The 16,445-nt window shown below is 40.0% G+C and overlaps 1 protein-coding gene across 2 annotated transcripts; it reads left to right on the top strand.

The window, feature by feature from the left end:
- Nucleotides 1-14,673, top strand: gata2a (GATA binding protein 2a). 2 transcript variants are annotated; one of them, XM_084395653.1, is made up of 6 exons: nt 1-286; nt 5,024-5,457; nt 6,759-7,328; nt 9,880-10,025; nt 12,614-12,739; nt 13,584-14,673. In XM_084395653.1, exons 2-6 carry the CDS (start codon nt 5,232-5,234, stop codon nt 13,881-13,883), a joined length of 1,368 nt encoding a protein of 455 aa, XP_084251779.1. In that variant the 5' UTR covers nt 1-286; nt 5,024-5,231; the 3' UTR covers nt 13,884-14,673. The 2 variants fall into 2 exon arrangements, with proteins under 2 accessions (XP_084251779.1, XP_084251778.1); XM_084395652.1 differs by lacking the exon at nt 1-286 and adding an exon at nt 4,640-4,837.
- The last annotated feature ends 1,772 nt before the right edge of the window (nt 14,674-16,445 follow it).

The raw sequence follows: 16,445 nt of genomic DNA, 5'->3' as shown, positions 1-16,445 counted from the left end.
GTTTCCAGCCAGAGAGAGAGAGAGAGAGTACGATGTGTCAGACACTACACCACGTCGTAAGTCACTGAAGAAAGATCCTCAGCGAACGAATTCTGGAACGACGCTTGCCTGTCAGGGAAGGTTGGCATCGCCAGCCATAGAGAAGACTGTGCCCGGAGCTTCAGCGCTTCGCAAAGCGCAACGAATCACCGATACTCTTCCCTCAAAGACGGTGGCACACGGAATTGGCCCCAGGACACATTTCTCTGCTAAATGTCAAGAGAAGAGTGCCTAATCGTAAACACTGGTAAGATGCGTTTTGCGTAGACTATATCATTCGACACAGCGAGCGTGAGGTCGAGTAATACGAAGAGATTATTCACGCGTTTTAGTGAGGTATTTATAAAGAGAACTGTTAGTCCAAAATAGGTTTATTATGATGTAGCCTGTAATTCCATCAAAAAAATCAAAAGAGTTTATTTTAATTTGATAGCAGTTTTTAATGGTTTATAATAAAACAAAAAAAGATACAATTTTGCGTTTGTATGGCTGAATAGAAATAATAATAATAATAATAATTGATTAAATACAAAAATACTTATTGTGTTTCTAAATCCGTTATCTACACTGTAGGCTACTACTGCAGGCATTTCGGGTTATAAGAAATGACAAAGAGTGTTTCGTATAGCTCAAAGATATAGTCTCAAGTGCTAATAATATTATTATAATATTTAAAATATTATTACTTATTTTACATTTATTAAAAGGGACATTCTTAACTATGCCTTTCTCTTTGTACACATGTTCAAATAAAATCCAAATTAAACATTTACACCGCATACACAATAGGCTAAACAAAACATTAATGAAACAATGCATGAAATAATGTACATTTAAGAGACTCATGTGGAAATGAATGCTTGTGTTGATACGATTTTGTAATTTAACAAACCAAGAACAAAGCACACGGTACGAAAATCATTTTCCGCCAACATTTTCAAATGGGAATTTGAATGATTATAAATGTGAAAGCGAATGTGGCGCGGGTGAGTTGAGGAATTAGCTTTCTCAGGAATGCCCCAAGGACGCCTGCATTAGCCCACCTGTGCTGTTTATTTAAATCATTGACTCCAAGAGCTGTCAAGCACAAAAGAAGGGCGGGCGCGCTGTCATCACCCATCAGATTTATGACCGCCACAGGATCATTTTCCGACTAAACAAATGCCATCACCCAGAAGAAGAACTTTACCCAATGTGTCGCGCAAGACATAAACCATGCGCGTTAGAATAATACTGAGAACGCATGCACGCATATGAGACTTCGCCTCAAAATAATGTGGATTGTTGTTTGAAATAAAAAGAGGGTGAGACGCTTTGCTTTCAAACCCTGTTATTCATGCTTCAGCAGAGGACAGGAGGCTTGTGACTTTGCCTGTGCTTGTGTCTGCCCCCGAGTGCCCTGTCACAATCTAATTACCCGTGAGTAAAGGACAATACCGCTTCAGCTGGTCTGTGTCATTCCCCCTATATCCCAGTGCCTGCTTATCTTCACAAACCCTTCTGCGCCGCTCTCTGCCCCCTCCTGCCCTCCTTTAACCCCACGGAGAATGATAAATGCGCGGTGAGGGAACGAACGGCCAAAGCCATTTCACGGCACCTGTTAATTAAGGGAATGATTGCCTCCATTTTCGCGGAGCTTGTTTCCTCCATTATTTTTGATGCAATTAATTTAAAGCAAAGTATAATGTGACATCACAAACATGATGTCATTGCCGTCGTCACAGTCACACGTGTTAGACGACACGACTTGTGTTACATAAGAAATAAAGTCTGAATCTTCACACGCATTTAAAGAAGAGTTGGCCCACTGAGTTAGAGTCCTCAGTCGGGTCAATCTCTGTAGTGACACACCCCCGACTTTAAATGTTAAGTCCCTAAAAGGACAGTCCCTTTTGTTCTAACGTCGAGAGCACCTGGATTACCACAGGTATTTAGTTCAGGTATTCTCTAAAAAATATTTAGCCCTAGGTGGCCAAGATTAGCGCAAAAACTGGCGCGCGCGCGCACACACACACACACACACACACTGTATAATAAACATGTATTGCCACATTTACACCACAAATGCGGCAATGAAGCTGCATGTAAGGTGGCATAGCCTACCACTAAAATACATTTACATGGTTTAATGCACACAGCGGCAGACATGAATTTACACCGAAATTACAACAGAATAAATGTTATGAAATAATGAAAATATTTCAATATTTGCATTTCAGATATTGAATATTTTATTTCCCATAAGGGCTGAGGTGGGTCACTTTTAAAGTTTGGCTTTTATATGCCACTGCGTTTTTACACAAAATTAGTGTAAATGTTTGTGAAAAAGCCTATTAAAGACGCCGTGTTGCGTTTCATTAGCACTCAGTCTGTGATAAAGCAGTTATGACAGTATGAAAGATCACTGTATATGCGTATATTTAAAGGTTTATATCAGCTTCCATTTATATCTGCATAATCTGCTGTTGCACCTTTTTGATGGAAGACTGTGTATAAAATGCATCATTACACAGCAAAACCAAGCGTCATATTTTATTGTACATTCTAATTTGTTGGCTTCAGGCTGGGCTCTTTGTGTTGCGTAGGGCCCCTGGCAGGAATCCAGTCCGTTAAAGAGGGGTTTAAACATCTGATATTGTCACACAATAAGGCCAAATAGCCTGTTTGAGCGTCTTTATACATCCAACGTTGACAGAAGCTCTGTGGTTTAAGTGCTCAATATTATTGTCCAAATTGATTATTCGCTCTTCAGCCAGACCAAAACTCTTACCAAAAGAAAAAAAAATCATCTTCTTATGATGGTAATATGATTTGATGAAAACATATGAAAACACACTATGACTATACCAGCCATTAATACTCAGTGTATTACACTGTAGTTGTAGATAGCTGTGGATAAGTCTTTGCAGCGCGTCTAGATCTTTTTCTTCTTTCCCGAGATACTGTGACATCAAGTCATGGCGTCAGAGTGGCGGCCGATAGGGGCTCTGAGATCGCGCTTCAATTATTGCCTTTCAATCTTCAGACTAAAACTCCTGCTTTAAATAATAATAAAAATAAATAGCCCTATTGTCAGAAATACACCCCACCATTATTTCTAGGATAAAATGTAGCCTATAAAATCAGTTAAAACTCAATTTCTCATTTTTTTAAAACCGGTTCTTGGCTAGAGCTGTAACTCCATCAAGAAAACAAAAGTAATAGTGTCTTTCTCGATAGATGAAAAACGAGCCGGAGCGCCCTGGTAGTGATAGTCAAGTCTATCTTGTGTTATCTTTGATTGATCCAACCAGACAGGTTAAATAATTAATATACACAAAGCGTTATACAAGCAGTTAGAGGCCATAGAAGATATCTAAAGGAGCACGCTGCTATATAGGCCTATTACATATTTTATATGTTAACGGAAGGAGTGTTTATTTGTATTAGATTATTTGAATTGGAGCTTCCACTGCATGAAATTAGTAGGCTATGCAAATTTGTCTAAACGAATTTAAAACGCTTGGAATAGGAAATGAAGCCTTTTTTGACTGGATAGACAAGCACATTTTATGTTTAGCCGCAACAATGTATTAAACCCTTTGTGCACAATGAGGTCTTCAGTTGACTAACCTGTATCCACAGTTTATCTAAACGCTTATCAAGCTAATTGGCGTCGTTCTGTCTTTCTGCCTGCGGTGGGTGAGCCTGATGCTTGTTTTGCCATGAGATAATTGTAAGTAAGAATCAACGAAGCTGCCCTAATGGCCACCAATTGGCTCAATTTGGACCTGCCCATGCGACCTGTCGGCACCAAGGAGACACGGACCCGCTATTAATATGTAAAGTAACGTTTGATCGCTCGAAACGGCATACAAAGACTGTTTTCACAAGAAGAATGTGGTGAGAACTAATTTAAAACAATTAGACGCGCAAGAACAATAGCCTCGAATTTAAGGACCATAAAACACTCCTCCCCAATTAATGCCCGAGGTGCTAGGAATCGTGTTTGTTTGCTTTAGGCATATCGCATGATGTGACACTTCACTGTTACAGGTTTTGTTGTTTTAAGCAATGTTAAAATGTTAATGGTCAGGCAACAGGTCTTAATCACAGTATTAAGTTCTTAAACAAAAGTTTATGATAACTGTAATAAATCATTTTGTTTATCAATAGCCTAGAAAAAATTTAAGTGATTACACTATTCATTTATGCTTAAACAAAAGTAGTCTAACCAATGTAATATTATTATTCGAATAAAAGAATGCAGTGTTTGTGTCTTGATAAACGTTCTGAGGCCGTATACAAGACTTCAGCTTTACATTCTTAATTTCGGGTAATTCTGTTAGTCTTTGAGTAAAAAGACAACATTATTACATCATCATCTTGAAGCTCTAAGAAAGGTAAAAAGATCTGAATAAATTGCTTTGCTGAATGATGAGTCTCTCAGCTCTCTGAATGTGGAGCACTAGGCCGACAGTCGCCGTGGCAGTTTGGAAAGCATGATGTTCGAGCCAATGGCAGTCAGCGCGATCTGCTATTGGTTAACAGAGCGATCCCTGCCAGCCCGTGACCCCGCCCATGTTCGTAAGATATGGAATCTACTGGCGCCAGTTCCGACAGTACACAGGCACAATTCATTAACGAGACTTCTCTCCGCTTCACACAGACGCAGAGTTTTAGAGAGGCTGTGGACAATTTAAACCAGTGGCGAATTACGAATGTCAACAGACATCTTGAGGATTAACATTCTTTGTACAGGACTAACACGGGAAAAAAATAAACTGAGGATTGTAGTGCTGAAATGCTACTTCGCGCCGTAAGTAGGCTACTTGCGCTATACCGATAGTTCTTTAAAATTGCGCTGTTGAGCTTGTAATGAAGCGACTTATTTCAAGTTGCAATAGCGTATTTCGATAAAGTGGAGATTCTTTGTACAAATTTAAATCTGTATTGCAATGTATTTAACGTTCAAATTGAGACGCATCTATTTGTTCTCTTACAGGTGTTCCTGAGCATTCAGAAAGCAAAGAAGCAGGACCTCTTCTCCAAAAATAAGGGCATAGAAAGTGAACAGAGCATCACCAACTGAAGCTGAACGACAAATATTGTAATAATCTAAAGGACCTGGGTCTCTAAGCGTCCAAAAGGTTTTCAGTAGGCATCTAGAAAACTTTTTTTTTAAACGTTTTCTAAGCGCGGACACTTCCGACATGGAGGTTGCGGCCGATCAGTCTCGATGGATGGCCCATCATCATGCGGTACTCAACGCCCAGCACCCAGAGTCACATCATCATGGGCTTACACACAATTACATGGAGCCCATGGCCCCTCTTCTTCCCCCGGACGAGGTGGATGTGTTCTTAAATCACTTGGACTCGCAGGGGAACCCCTACTACTCCAATTCTCGGGCCAGAGTATCATACGGACAAGCGCACGGTATGATTCATCTTTATGTCAAATTTCTCTCGCATATTATAATATTTTAATCACAAAATGTGTAAAGGTAGGCTATCTTGTGGATATTTCATTATGTAATTTCCGATAAATATTCCAGTCACACTTTACATTAATCATGAATGAAAATAAACTAATGAATGTGAATTAATTTATAAAGCTGCTTGAAATAATACTGTTACTGTTATTGCTAAATTATTTAACCTATTATTTATAGTTAAATGTGTTACGAACAGTTCAATGTAAAATGTTGCTCATATTTATGGCGAAAGAGAACATTTGTTTATGTTTGTTTTGGTCGTATAGCCTACTCTTGTGCTTAAAGAGGGTTTAGTAAACAAACTTGACCTTGTCGACGCCATTTATGCCCATTTTGTGTCAGTTGCATATATAAAGTCTACTGGTGTTACTTTAGTACAACTGCGTTGTGCGTTTAGTGTAAAACCGAAAGATTTAGACGGTTTTTACTCACTTTGAGTCCAAGTGCGGCCTAAATGCGGGACTGTCCCATGGCTCGATGTCTCGAGGCTTGACCAAAATATGCTAATGTAGGCTTAATGTTTATTATTTATATATTTAGCCTATTGATTTATTTTTTTGCAAAAACGTTATGCATATATGTGCCTGGCAGACACCAATTAGCCGAGCAAAAGCATGACAAAAAATGCGTTTAAAATGAAACATATCGGATTTCTTCTCTGCGGTGCGAACTGTCATCTCCAAGAGGTGCGTGTTGAAATGTAAAGATAAGAAGAAAAAGAAAATGTCCAACGAATGATGAGGAAAGGGAAGTTCGTGTCAGGGAGAGAGAGGGGGATCAAGGCACTTCCCGGATGCCAAATCAAAACGAAACATTCCTGATGAACTTCTTAGTTCAAATGTCTAATTTGTGCGACGAACAGGCTGTAGTGAGAATGCTTCGTTAAAAAAGTTGCGTGTCGCTTTTGTAAGGAGATTTTCCGTCTGTTTCTTGGGAGTAAGTGCGTTTTTATTTTGAAAATCATGTCGAGACGAAGAAAAACATCTTTTAAGTGTTAGCGAGCAAACACTGGACTAACTTTAGGGTGAATCGGCAAATGCGGTTTTGTGCATTATTGATATTTCATATAATTTTATTTTATCTCAATGTCAAGTTTGTATTGTTTGAGTACGGAGTCAACAGGTGAGGTTGAACATTAGGCATTTTGTTGTTTGAAAAACAAACTGGTGTTCCGGCAAAAACTGTAGAGATTTAGACATTTCGAATAGAGCTTTTATGTTCGTTTCTTTCTTGTATTTCTCAGCTCGTCTCACGGGAAGTCAGGTCTGCCGGCCACACCTCATACACAGTCCCGGGATCCCCTGGCTGGACAGCGGGAAGGCAGCGCTCTCCGCCGCGCACCACAACGCCTGGGCGGTCAGTCACTTCAGCAAGCCCGGCCTGCACCCCGCCAGCGCCGGCTACCCGTGCAGCAGTAGCTCTAGCACCGCTCCCGTCTCCTCCCTCACATCCGCAACACACTCCAGTCCACATCCCCTTTACAATTTCCCCCCAACCCCACCGAAAGACGTCTCACCGGACCCTGGTCCTTCTTCTCCGAACTCCACCACAGCAAGAATGGACGAAAAGGACTCCATCAAGTACCAAGTCATCGCTGATGGGATGAAAATGGAGGGATGTAGTCCTCTTCGGGGAAGCCTGGCTATGAGCGCCCAAACACCGTCCACGCATCATCCCATTCCGACCTACCCAACGTACTCCCTGCCCACTCCACACGAGTACGGCGGCGGGCTGTTCCATCCTGGTACCCTCCTCAGTGGATCCGCTTCGGGCTTCACACCTAAATGTAAAAGCAAGACGAGATCGTGCTCAGGTGAGTTTCTTTAGAGTTCTCTGACTCGATCATGAAGTGAAGAACAGATACATTTACATTGGGTTGGATAACATTTTCACATCAGTTATTAAAAATGTTACATTTACAAAATCTATAGCCTATGTAAAGTATTAGCTATATAGCCCATGTAGATACCATATGTGTAGGATTTTTTTTGTGATAGGCTATTTGAAAATAATTTAATTTAGCCATAGGCTATACAAATGAATCCCCAATGGTTTACTGGCCTAGATATTTCAGTTTTCCATTATCACAGCTTTTATTTTATTGGACACAACGTTTTAATCTAATTTGGAGTTTACTTATTTTGTTTTTGTCTAATTAAATGAGTTCGGCCGCCATTTTAGGAATCTCCCTCGAGGCAACTCTACACCACAGTTTTTTAATTATGACACGCCACAAGTTTCAGCAGCTCTTAAAAATGCTAAATCATAATGCATCACCACTCAAAGGTGACATTTCCTATAAAAATAGTGGTTACATAAACTACAAACCCAAGCCAGCTGTTTAGTAATAAAAAAAGTCGATAGGCTATTTTTACGTAGCTTTTTTACGTTTAAATAAATGTAAAGAGATGACCTGTATATCGCATTTTTCGAACACACTGAATTTACTTAATGGTGAAGAAAATGTAGATAAAATTTGAGAAATTATAAATTTGAAGAAACAAAAATGTAGGCCTCTAACATTATGATAAAAAAAAAAAAAAAATGAAAGTGCAAGGAATCCAGCAAAAAAAAAGAAAAATATTTAGATATAAATACCAATATATTAGTGGAGCTGTATTGAAAACGGCTTGATAAAAATGATAAATAAAATAAATTATGAACATGGCGCTTTTGGCGAAGTTGCAGACCTTTCGACATGAATTAGCATATTAAATGACGACACACAAACTTCTATATATTTATTCCATGCAGATTCGGTTTAAGTTAAGGTCTTAAGATGAATGATTTCATTTGGCAGGCTGCGTGTTGCTTTACGCTTTGTTTTCCTTTAAATGTAGCCTTTATTGCACTTAAAACGTTGAGGAGTCACGACGCGCTGGCTCCAGTCATATCCTGTATACCTTCAGTTGAAGAAATCACGACATACTCCCCCCTCCGCCCTCCTACGACCCCAATACTAACAAAACCCCGGCGGGACAGGCCTTCACAGGCGACAGGACCCTGCTGTTTGTGTGCATATTTATGCACGACGTCGGCCCGATGCACTGCTATCAAATAACATTAATTTAATCTATTCTTAATGTGTTACAGTTACATTATATGACACATATTACATGAAATTATAATTGGATATTACATTAAAATAGGAATAGCAATATGTAAATACAAGATGCTTAATAATTGAATGAATAATGGAAATGAATAATATAACACTCAGTGATAGCCAACCTATGAATGTAGAAAATGTCTAGGTGGAACATAAGGGTTCAGTGCATTGGTGAATGGAACCAATTTTGAACTGCATAGTAATATTTTATATATATATATATATATATATTATGTTAAATGAATACTACAAACATGATTGGGCATTGAAAAAAACAAAAAAACATTGGATTTGTTTTAAAATTCAGAAAATATGAAAGGAGACTGTGAAAGGCAAATGCATAAATGAAACAAACAAAACCAAAAAAGATAGATTTTTGTGTGTGTGTGTGTGTGTGTGTGTGTGTGTGTGTGTGTGTGTGTGTGTGAAATGTAACAATATAGGCTACACCTCTGATTTAGGTGAACCTCTATTTACTAATTCGCTATATTCGCTGGGCTGTTTTCGCCTAACACTCCCAGCACCAAGTTTCAGTACATTCAAAATGCAAGTGAAACTTCGGAAAAAAAGTCTGAAAATGACTGAATTACAACATCATATACACTTCAAAAGAGCATCCATTGTCCGGGCGTATTCTTTTCTCTGGTCAGGGTGGGACAGCGACTATCTCACATTATAATGTGAATAATAGAGAGGTGCTCAGGGGAGTGAGGAAGAAGAGCATATGAATTAAAGCGCAGGGCCCTTTCCAGCAGGTTAGGGTGCTTTACTGTGATATGACACCTGAGAATATAGGACAAGCCTGGACAGCTGGCTGATAAACAGGAGTGAGAATATATAACATGGAATTAATCAGCTTCTTCTTAAAGTGTCTGGAAAATGTTGTATGCAAAAGCAGACTGATATTTAGGGTTCTCTCTATAGCAGATAAATTAAACGGTTGGTCTGTAACTAATTTAAGAGTAGAACCTGGATGTATTCATTTTCCACAGTTATGCAGCGAAAAAACAACAAAAAAAACAACGTAATTTCATCCACACATGCACATTCATACATTTCGATATCAGTTATGTAATGCATCCAGTTCAGATAAGAGATTCCAATGTGAATGTCATGTTAGATGTTGGCTAATTAACTTGGGAGTTGTTTTTCTCTGCCCGGTCCGTGACCCCGTGTTCCTGTATTGTAGATCGAGTGTGAACTTCTTAATTATATAAATTTCCCTTTGCTTTCCCTCCACTTGAATTCTGCACAGAGGGGCGTGAATGTGTGAACTGCGGAGCCACCTCTACCCCGCTGTGGCGGCGGGACGGGACGGGCCACTACCTCTGCAACGCGTGCGGCCTGTACCACAAGATGAACGGCCAGAACCGACCCCTCATCAAACCGAAGCGCAGACTGGTGAGTAGATCAGCACTCTTTCAGTTGTTCCTTACACACGTGAGAAAGGGGGCTAAATAGGAGCACGGAGCAGAAAGCCTGAGCACAATTCCAGGAAAGTTATATTTTCCCTATAATCTTCCTGGAATTGTTTGTTGCCCTCACCCCCTGGTGATCCCCTACTCTGCCTGTTACAATACTGCTACTATTGCCATTGTTCCCGCTATCATTATTGCTTCTAGTTCTGATACTGTCACTGATACCAATGCCCATGCCGGGACAATTATCACCACTCCACACTGAGTGAAACCTGTTGCTGCATATTGCCTGAGCGCATCTGTCTAGATCAAGCAGTTTGATCCAGTTGTTCTTTTTCTGGCTGCGTTTAGAAAGCCACATGCCATTGGTTTTGTTTCGTGTGGCTGGCTTATGATTCTGGTTCCATTTTAGAATCGCTGCCAGCAGAATTATCTAATTCGATTTTTGATGTTCTTTTATCTTAATGGCTTTTTACATTGAGATGATTGATTGAAGGTGCAGGATTATTTAGCTGTTTCCCTGTGGAGAAATCATTAAGATGTGTGAAAAGTCAAACTTGATTATGCTTTGGTTATTAATCTGCTGTTTGTCCATGGTTCGGGACAGCTTGTAAAAGAAGGCTCCTCTACGCTTTTATTGAAATATAACTCATATCTCGCCAGGCAGGGGTGACAGTTTTTCCAACATCAAGATTCTATGAAAACAGATGACTTTTGAAGAAAACAGGCAGGATATTATTTTCCCAAACTAGATAGATTTTTCTATTCCCATAATCTTATTATATCGTCTAGCGGATGAAACTCTATATCTCTACCTCTGTCTCTTTGCACTGTCATTGAGTCATTTTAGCAGTCTTTCAAAACGTGATGTAATATTATCATATATTCATTTGGAGACGCAGCAAGCTGTTTAATTGAGTGAGACCGTCTTTTCTATCAGCCATGTGTAATAATTTAATTTTCACTTGGCTAAGTGACCATCAGAGTGTAAATATAAGAGTCTCAGAGGGAATCTTATTTCCAGTGTTGTAAAAGAGACGCTTAGAAAAATTAGCCTTGTAGCGAATAACAGAGTGACGTATTCAAAGAGGAATTGAAATATGGATTGCAACTGCAATTCCCAATTATGATGATCATTATTATTTTTAGCAGTAGTAGGTGAAACAGACTGTAGCTGTTAGTTTCTCTATATGTTCTCATGGTGAAAAAAGCCACAGGGTTTTCCATGGAGTCAGTGTGCTGGCCCATGCTTTTGCATTTTGGGCTGAAGTGTTTTCAGAGCGCTGTTCAAAGGCCATCCAGTTGTTTCCTATCCGGATATCTGCCCGGGCCCGATAAGGAAGCCAGGCTCCCGGGTGTTTCCGTCTTCAACAAACCCGGCTGAATTTTCTCTGGCCCCGGCAGGCCCGAATGACATCTACTGTAAAGCGATTATCAGAGCACTATGTGTGAAGGGGCTGGGGCAGGGATTGGAAAATAAATGGATTTATACTCTTTGCTCTCTTGTTTGTCATGCTCGACTGGCACTGAGTTTAAGTATCGGAATGTGCGTGTTTTTGTTGTCGTCTGCGTTTTGTTTAATTTCTATTCAGAGCGGCGTTTTTTTATTTTATTCGTAGCTTCCTTTTACAAAAGCTTATGTAAATCGTTAATGAACACAAACTGCAAATGCTATACGTGTTGGACTGCGGGGGAATTGCGTTGTATGCCTATAGATGTTTCTCATTATGTGTGAAAAATTGATCCGTAATGGACAAAAAGCGAACAGAGGATTGATGACCCGGCTTTGCAGACGCCCCGCCCACTAAAGCGTTTGATTCGTGGCACCAAGGCGAGCAGTGTATCGAAACGATATAAATTAATGATCTGTACTGAAATATGGCAGAATTTAGCTATTAGATACAGGTCAGAAAAAAAGCGAATTTTTTTCGAACCAGGGCACAAATTGGAAAATTGAATTTAGCGTATTTAAATGCAGAGAACAGGCTGTATTTAATTAGTCCAAACACGGAGGCGAGTCCTTGTAAGAGACTTAATATGTTCAGGCCGCATCGTGGCGGGATATAGTTTTGAAATGATGTCTGGTGCAGAGTAGCCTACACATGGGTGAGTCAAAATATTCGTCACCCCATCAGATTCTTATCATGGATGCTTTTACTCCAACCCAAATCCGTAATGCCTGTTTGATGTCAGTGCGTAGAATAGAAATGCAGAATTGAGTTCATGCAGTCCGACTGCATTCAGTGCAATAAAAAAGAACTCAATAAAAATAAGACAAGACCATGTTACAGTAAAAAAAAAAACAACTCTATATAGACCTACTATAGGCTACATTTATAAATATGTATTAATATTAATAATAAAGTTTCCACCAAGTAATATAATAGATTAACCTATTTTAGTATTTTTTCCGCAATAATAACCAGGCTCCTCCATTGAAGGTAAACGGAATTAGGCTATTCGTTTTAAAATGGCTCTATCCTTTTTAGATTATAAATGTCGTTATGGATAATGTATGTTTTAATGTCGTGTACCCAGTATTGAATACTCTGTTTTTTCTTGCCTACACAGTCTGCTGCGAGGCGAGCTGGCACCTGCTGCGCGAACTGCCAGACAACCACGACCACTCTGTGGCGGCGCAACGGGAACGGTGACCCGGTGTGCAACGCCTGCGGGCTCTACTACAAACTCCACAACGTGAGTATTAAGAGTCGCAAACACTGAAAGTGACAGCGAAGTGCTCAAGTGGGCGGACAGCTTGTATCGATTGAAGAGAGGGTGAGAGTGAGACCGGGGACGCAAAGCCGGCTTTCCCTGTCAGACAGAGCCCGTTGACCGTTTTCTTTTTAGATTAATCCAGCTTTGTTTCAAAGGAGGGCGTTATTCCCAGGAGGGACGACAGGGCGGGTCTGCCATTCAAGATACGGCGTCAGTTATAGGCTATCAATTCGGAGTTGTCTGAAACTAGCCTTTTTAATGTTAAGCTTGGCTGCGATCTATTTAGCAGACGAATAAATACATTTCACCTTAATGAAACAAGCGAAACAAAGGAGGAAAGAGAAAAAAAAACGAAATTGCGTGACAGCTGAGCTGCTGAATTGCTTGGTTTTCGTTTGAAATTCAACAGTAAGAGCATAATATTGACTAGGCTACATTATAGCCACCCTTTGATGTATAATTTGTGTCAAATATTTCATCTAATAAATATAAATAAATAGCATAAATTATAGGCTACAATGAATTTTAATGGAATTTCTTTATAAATAGCCTATGTAAAGGTTATATATTTGATAAAAACACTTATTTTGTATATATTTGTATACAATAAAATAAAATGGCATCTTCTAATGATCCTCGTGCGATCTATTGCTGCTTTGGTCTCCTCAAGCGAACGCGTTCTTTTCTCAGGCGTCCATTTAACTAACTTGTAACTTTTGTGTTCAAAAACCTGTTTGTAAAACATGTACTTTGAGACCTCATATCCTTTTGTTTTTACTTCCTTTGTGCTCATCATTAACCTACCCTATCTTGTTTCTTACAGGTCAATAGGCCACTGACCATGAAGAAAGAGGGCATCCAAACACGCAACCGCAAGATGTCCAGCAAGTCCAAGAGGAGTAAACGATCTGGCGAGGGTTTCGAGGAGCTCTCCAAGTGCATGCAGGACAAGACCTCTCCGTTTGGCAGCCACAGTGCTCTGGCAAGCCACATGCCACACATGGGCCACCTGGGACCGTTTAGCCATTCCGGACACATGCTGCCCACGCCGACTCCCATTCACCCCTCGTTCAGCCACCCTCACCATTCCAGCCGCTCTCCCGTCTGGGCCGAACCTCACTGAAGACCCACACTCGATCGCTAGCTCCTTTATACCGAAAATCTCAATGCACTCAAGAAATCTCCCCTCCCGTCAAGAAATCTTCCACAGGCGAGGGACACGAAGGGGGTTCGTGTCGGTTTAGTTCCTGGTCGGACACTGCAGAGGAAGGTGCCATCTCATCAACAACCACGTCAACTTGTATAGAGGACGGTTTAAAAAGACGCTGAGGACCCTCACGGACAGAGCAGAGGGAGAGAGAGAGAGAGAGAGAGAAAGAGAAAGAGAGCTGTCTTTGCTTTTAGCCTTTCGTTACGTTTTACTGAGTCACTTTGGTACTGTCCTGAAAGAGAGGATATGTCTTTGCAGAATCACTGTGTGGCAGTTCCTTTGAGAACAGCCGCCTCAGAAACTCTCTAGTAAAGAACTCGCTCTGAATCTCTGCGAACATGATGAGTCAAAGAGAGAGAGAGAGAGAGAGAAGACCACTAAGTTTATCCCCCCTAACATGCTGGAATACACCCCTCCCCCTTGGGCATGATCCCCTCTGAATGGACTCTATGGATACGACATACAAGCAAAGAAATGTTTATAAAGGTTAATTGTTATTATCGTTATTGTTATTATGATAATTTATTTTCACCCTTTATCTCTTATTTCGCTTTCCTCAGAACACATTGTTATATTATAAATATTATTTGATTGTTATTGATAAAAAAACACTGACCTATCCTAGCCAAGGCAATGTTGCTGAGCTGTACGTTTTTATCATTTTCCATTAAACAAATAAAGGAAATAAAGTTTTAATACTTCATCTTTTTCCCCCCCGAGTACTTTCTTGCTAACGTTCACTCTTCACCTGAACGGAGACATTTTTGCGGCTACAGGTCGGTTTGCTCATTTACGTTTCTGATTCCAGGGCATCATATTTCCCAGCATTTACTGTAGTTTAATATGAGAAATGCACACGAATGCCAAAACATGCACGAGGCCAAACACAAACACACCCAAGCGCTCGGATAAGCTGCTGTTCCGTATACCGAGTGTCAGAGGGAATTTCACCTAGGCATCGCTGAGTTCTAAGGTAAGCGATATCAGATGCACATGCTAAGTGCCTGAACGGCAGTGTGTCTGGGTTTGTTCTGTACAACTGCAGCTGGGGAAGGAGGAGACCTATATGGCATACATAAGCCCCCCCGGGGTGCCTCGATTTGACCCAGACAACAGGCTCCAACCACTGGTCTTCCAATCACAGTCATACTGTACAGAATGCATTTAGATGGACGAATTTGTTGTCCCCGTGTCCTCCTTTTCAACTGACCTCCTCAACCCCCTCAGTTCTGGCTTGTCTTTCTGGAGCCAAAGGAAAAGTAAGCAAAAGGACAGCAAGTTTTTTTTTTGGTGGTAGAGAGAGAAAATGAGAGAAAAAAGAGAGAGGGAGAAGAGGAAGGAAAGGCAATCAGTCCAGTCCATGAACAAACACGTGGGGGGCAGTTTGGAGCCTTCTCCCACAGATGTGCTTGCAGCTGAGGCTTGCAGGAAACAGCTTTTAACCTGGTCTCATTTTCAGGCTATTTAACCCAGTGCAGCGACTGAGGAAACCATCAGCCCAGCCAACAGTTAATGAGAGAGACCCAACAACAGCACAGATCATGCTGACGAGGGCCGACTTCAGGTCAGCACCGACTCTTGCACAAGTGCAGATGCCCAACCCCCCACCCAAATAGTCACACACCCCTCTTTTGTTTTCTATTCTATTCTATTCCAACTAGTGCTGTCAAATTGATTAATCACGATTAATCGCAACTAACAAAAAAGTTTGAATTAATATATGTGTGTATATACATTATTATATGTGTGTGTTTGTGTGTCTGTGAACACACACACACATATATATAATAATATATATATACACACACATATATTATATAAACACAAACTTTTATGTTAGATGCGATTAAACACGATTAATCGATTTGACTGCACTGATAACATTCATTGAGGCATCCATCTATCAGTGGCTAGATTAATCTTCGGTAAATTAGCTGAAAGGAATCACTAAAGGTTTTCTTCAGAATTTAAAATTCTGTCTTCATTTACTCATGTTGTTCCAAACCCATAAAACGTTTGAAACACAAATAAAGATATTTTTAATGATTTCTGTCCCTCCATTAAAAAGTCAACTCCAACAAACAGTTAATGAAAACATCGTAAAAGTTAGCCATATAAACTGAGAGGTTTAACTCAAGTCTAAATGATAATTAATCCTAAAAGATTTAATTTAGGCTTTTATTCTGCACACATAGAACATCATATATGGTAAAAAAGAAGCTCGTCCGTACTTGCTTGACACATGAGAATCATTTGTTCTCGCGCGTCAAGTAAACATGTTCGAGCTTCATTTACCATACTTGTTAAATTGATTTTTGTTGAACTTGTGAAGCCACAAATTCTTGTTGGAATATATATATATATATATATATATAGCCTATATTAGGGCTGTCAGGTGATTACATTTTTAAATCTAATTAATTACACAATGTGGTGATGAATTAATCTAATTAATGGCAAATTAATCGCAAATCA

Source organism: Rutilus rutilus (assembly GCF_951802725.1).
Source record: "Rutilus rutilus genome assembly, chromosome: 22".
In the NCBI taxonomy this organism is placed as follows: Eukaryota; Metazoa; Chordata; class Actinopteri; order Cypriniformes; family Leuciscidae; genus Rutilus; species Rutilus rutilus.
Note: the sequence above shows the minus strand (reverse complement) of the source record. Positions and strands in the feature narration are given on the sequence as shown.